The 4,965-nt window shown below is 55.1% G+C and overlaps 1 protein-coding gene across 1 annotated transcript in view; it reads right to left on the bottom strand.

Moving 5' to 3' along the window:
• Nucleotides 1-607: 607 nt before the first annotated feature.
• Nucleotides 608-4,965, bottom strand: part of CDC42EP2 (CDC42 effector protein 2) — a 6,372-nt gene continuing 2,014 nt past the window's right edge. Inside the window, exon 2 of the mRNA XM_029956711.1 lies at nucleotides 608-2,135. Coding sequence (XP_029812571.1) covers nucleotides 1,132-1,776 — 645 coding nt within the window. The 5' untranslated portion in view covers nucleotides 1,777-2,135 and the 3' untranslated portion in view covers nucleotides 608-1,131. The remainder of the gene's footprint in view (nucleotides 2,136-4,965) is intronic.

Below are 4,965 nucleotides of genomic sequence, written 5' to 3' on the forward strand. Positions count from 1 at the left end.
GCACCTCTGCCCCCAGCATTCGCGATCATGTTTTCTTCATAGTGTTCAACACAGTTGGAAATCACCCTACCTGCTTACCTTTTCCCACTAGAATATAAGCTACAGGAGAGTAGGGATCACGTGTCTGATGTCCCCGGCAGCTGGAGCACGCCTGGGTGCCCCGTGGGTAGGTGCTGACGAGCCCGCTGACAGGCACTGTTGGATCCCTCCCAGCCCCAGGCCTGGCCGTTCCTGCCTGCGTGTGCTCCCTTAGTCTTTGGAAGCTGGAGAAGCCGCCAGTGCTTTGCACTGGGCCTTGGGGTTATTCTTTCCCTTTTGGGTCTCCCCCAGTAGACCCCAGCGGCCTGAGCACAGTGCCTGGAGTGTACCAGCGCTCAGCCCCCGCTTGTTAAACACCTGAAGCAATACTAGTCTCCCTACATCGCATTCGGTTTCTTCTTGCCTCTTTCTCACTATGGGCCTGGAAGCAGGTGGAGGCTTCCAAAGGGCAGGGCCCGCCCTGCGCGAAGCCTTCTGGGAATGGGGGTCTCCCCCCAGAGTCAGCCCAGGTCATGGAGACTGGTCTGTCTTCAGGAGGAAACCTGGGTCAAGGGTGCCGGGAGCACAATTACCAGCAGCAGCAAGTTTTATTGCGACCAGAATCTCCTGGTCATGTGAAGGGGACAGGCAGAGGGACGTTGGGTCACCGACGCCGCGTTCCTAGTCCAGGACGGTGAGGCCAAAGTTCTGGCTGGCTGTGCCCTGCCTCTTTCCCGTCCCCAGTCGGGGCAACCCATGGGTTGAGGCAGAAGGGAGGTGGAAAAGGGACTCCATTTCAGCGGAGCCTTCATCCAAGGGATCTGACGGAAGGACGGGCAGTTGGCGGTCGGGGCCCGGGTAGCCCGGGATGCTCAGGGCACTTTGGGCTGACTTCCGCAGGTGTCCGCGGTGAGCTTTAGGGGAAGTAATGAGGCACACTCTGCCCATGGGGAGAGGGTGAGAGGAGGGAAACAAAGGCTCAAAGAAAAGAAATCACTGGCCAGCGACCACACAGTGGGACCTGGGGATCCCGACGTCCAGGCCAGGGCTCCATCCACCCCCCATCTCCAGCATTAACTCCATCCTGAGCACCCGGGCTGGCCAGCCGTGGTCCTATGTGGGGATCCGCATGTGGCCCAGGTCCTGGTCCATTATCTGGAGGACGTCGTCCAGGATGGAAGGCCCCAGGTCCACGTGCAGGGAGAGCAGGGAGCTGGCATGGGACAGGAAGGGCTCCTCGGCCTCTGACTCGGGGGTCATCCCATTGTGGGCAGAGCCAGCCTCGGGAATTCTCCAGATGTCCACACTCCCTGCCTCCTGTGGGGAAGGCTGTGGGGAAGGCTGTGGGGTCTCCAGGTGCAGGCGAGGTGGTTTGGGTGGGGCCTGGGTTGTGGGCAGGGTGAGCGCCTGGGGCCCCCCGATGACGGGGAGGGAGATGGCGTTCTTGAGCAGAGGGGATGGCCCGTCGGGGAGCTCCCGGCCACACAGCGTGGCGGTGCGGGTGAACTGGAAGGGGAGGTCCAAGGTGCCCTCCTCCTCAGGTCCCTCGACTGCCGTCCCTGGCAGGAGGTGGAACTTGCCCTGCAGGAAGGAGATGTCACCGAACATGTCGCTGCCACCGCCACTGCCGATATGAATGGTGTGTCGGAAGTCCCCCAGCGGTGGGCTGATCATGTCCGAGGACAGCAGGTCCCGCAACTTCTCCTTCTTGCCCTTGCGGCTCCCCCGCTTCAGATAGATGGGCACTTTGGTGGACATCACGATCTCAGCGCCGGGGCCTGGCTGCGGGGACTGGGGATAGCGCACCCTCGGGGACCAGGGCCTCCAGCTGCCTCCCTCACCACCTTAGCCAGGGACACCCAGAGGGAGGTTTTCAGACACCCAAAACTTGCCCAAGGGCTAAGACAAGGGCGTGGGGTGTGACCGAAGTTGGCCCAAGGAATGAGAAAGAGGACGATTAATGATCAGTGAAGTCAGAGGGCTGAAATTACAATGATCAGTTTCTCCCAGAAGAGTTGAAAGTGCTCTGGTGAAAGCAGCAGAAAGGTGCGGTGCTTGTGCGCAGCAACACTTTCTCTGGTCTTGTTCTCGAGTCTCCTGGGTCCGGGGCTGAAGAGCTGAAACACCAAAGGTAGGAGTCAGGCGCAGAAGGACAAAAGTCAGAGCCATCCGTCTCATTTCTGGGCCACCTGAGTCAGCCCCGGGAGCCCAAGGGGGGCTGCTCTCCTGTGGAAGCCCCGTGGGAAGAAGCCTGTGTTCACTTAGAGCTGGGATCCCCAGCACCGAGCCCCTCCCTCTACGAGTGGGGAAACTGAGGCCCGGGGACCTGAGTGATGGGCCCAAAGTCATATACAAAGTCCTGCCTCTGGTCTCTTGCCCTGGGTCCCTGGCTCTGCTCATCACTCCCTATTGCACATCAGCTGTGCCCCAAGACAGAAGTGCCAAGTTGTGGGGGTGGGGTGGGGTCTCACAGAGTTGTCTCAATCCTATACTTGACCAAGGAGAGAGATCTTGTAACCTCTGTCTCGTCCACCTGTCTGTGCCAGACCTGGCCACCCAGGAGGCATTCAGCCTGCAGGGCCAAACGATGGACACCTCATGTTTGGCCCAGTCTTGTCCCACCTGGAAGTGAGGTCACCTTGGAGTTTCTCTCGTCTCCTCCAGGTTAGCAGTTTCTAGCTCTGGGAAAGAGTCCAACCTAGTTACTGTGTCTCCACCCTGCCCAGCACCTAAGGGGAAGATGGAGTGGAGGGTGCAAATATTTTGGTGGTCTCTGCTCTGTGCATGGCATTTTGCTAAGTTCTTCACGAACACAGCTCATTTAATCTGTGTGGCCTATCACCCCCATCTTAAAGTTTGAACCAGAGGGGCACCTGGTGGCTCAGCTGGCTAAGCGTCTGTCTCTTGATGTTGGCTCAGGTCATGATCTCATGGTTTGTGAGATTGAGCCCTGCGTTGGGGATTCTCCCTCTCCCTCTCTCTCTGCCACTCCCCCACTCATAATCTCTCTCAAGATAAACACTTAAAAATAAATAAATAAAAAAAATTGAAACGGAAAAATTTTGGAGGGATTTGCACAAGGGATTGCCGAGGGAGGGAAGCAAAATGCAAGTATAGTATAGAAAATTCCAGCAGAACTAGTCTCTGTATTATTACTAATATTTTTTAAATTTCTTATTGAAATATACATGCAGATGGGGTACCCGGGTGACTCAGTTGGTTAAGGTCTGACTTTGGCTCAGGTCATCATCTCACGGTTTGTGGGTTCAAGCCCCTTGTCAGGCTCTGTGCTGACAGCTCAGAGCCTCGAGCCTGCTTCAGATTCTGTGTCTTCCTCTTTCTCTGCCCCTCCCCTGCTCGTGCTCTCTTTCTCTCAAAAATAAATAAGCATTTAAAAAAAGAGAGGGAGAGAAGAATCTGGGAGGCCAGCACCAGGTTGTCATATGGGCTATGTAGACTGGGGTGGAGGGCAGGGATGGAGAGTGGGGTCAGTGATGTGGGAGGAAAGGTGTCCTCAGTCAAAATTATCTGTGATATTTGCTACTGTTACTGTAAAATGACATTGGTAAATCTGAAAGGATGGTTACAAAATGTTGATGACAATTCTCTCGAGTAGTAGGATTTCGAATGACTTTGCCTTTCTTCTCCATACTTTTTTATAAGCTCAAATTCTTTCTTTTTTAATTTTTAAAAATATTTTTATTTTAGGGGTACCTGGCTGGCTCAGTCAGTTAAGTGTCTGTCTGACTCTTGGTTTCAGCTCAGGTCATGATCTCACAGTGTCTTGAGCTTGAGCCCTGAATTGGGCTCTGACAGCACGGAGCCTGCTTGGGATGCTCTCTCTCTCTCCTTCTCTCTCTGCCCCTCCCTTGCTCTCTCTCTATCTCAAAATAAAATACATAAACCTAAAAATGTTTTAATTAAAAAAATAAGCAACATTTTTATTTTAGAGATCGAGAGAGAGAGGGATTACGAGCCAGGAGAGGGGCAGAGGGAGAGAGAAAGTAAAATCATAAGCAGGCTCCACGCTCAGCACGGAGCCTGATGTAGGGCTCGATCCCACGACTCTGGGATCATGACCTGAGCTAAAATCAAGAACTGGACACCCAAACAACTGAGCCACTCAGATGCCCCTAAAATTCTTGATGATCAAAGCATGTATTGTTTAGGTGCACATATTCTCCATGTAATCAGAAAAAGTAAGCTATTTTTAACGTGGAAAAAATAATGCGCCCCGGAGGCGGTGTCACATGGGTTTAAGAGAAAAAGGAAGCATTGCAAGCACTCAACGGCGTTCCCACAGCTGTTAGGGGATTGGCCTCGAACGTGGACGTGAGAGCCCAGATGTAGAATCAGAGCACAGAAGGCAAAAGAGAAATCTGTCCAAGGTCATCCAGAGGGTAACCAGATGAGCACCCCCTCTCCCATTGCCTAGGCCGGGCAGGGGCTGAGCAGGTGGGAAATGGGCCAGGGAGGGGCGGAGCCACAGCTGGGAGGCCTGGGGGGGCGGGGCATTCTCCATCCTGGGCAGGGCGAGGAGAGAAGGAGGGGGCCCGGCAGGAGGGAGCAGGAAGGAGCATGCAGGACAGGCAGAGTCCCAACTCCCAGCCCAGGCCCTCACTCAGGAAACCCCACCCCAGGACCGGACACCCTAGGTCAGTCACACTGAGCCACAGAGACCGGACATCTTGCCCCTCCCTGAGCACCTGCAGCTTAACAGGAAACAAAGGAATGACTCTCCAGTGGCGGAATTCCAGCTAAGCTTGGAAGGAGCTGGGAGGAGGGTGGGGGAGGCAGTGGGCGCCTCAAGGTCGTGGAATCCCATCCCTCACTCATCTACCAGCCAGGCACCTGTGCCCACCATGCCAGACTTGGGGGCATGCCCACACACATCCTACCGGTCTCCTTGCTAGGCCAGTGGTCCTGAGGCAACCTTTCCTTCCTTCC

The sequence above is a fragment of the Suricata suricatta genome, chromosome 11 (genome assembly GCF_006229205.1).
Source record: "Suricata suricatta isolate VVHF042 chromosome 11, meerkat_22Aug2017_6uvM2_HiC, whole genome shotgun sequence".
Classification (NCBI taxonomy): Eukaryota; Metazoa; Chordata; class Mammalia; order Carnivora; family Herpestidae; genus Suricata; species Suricata suricatta.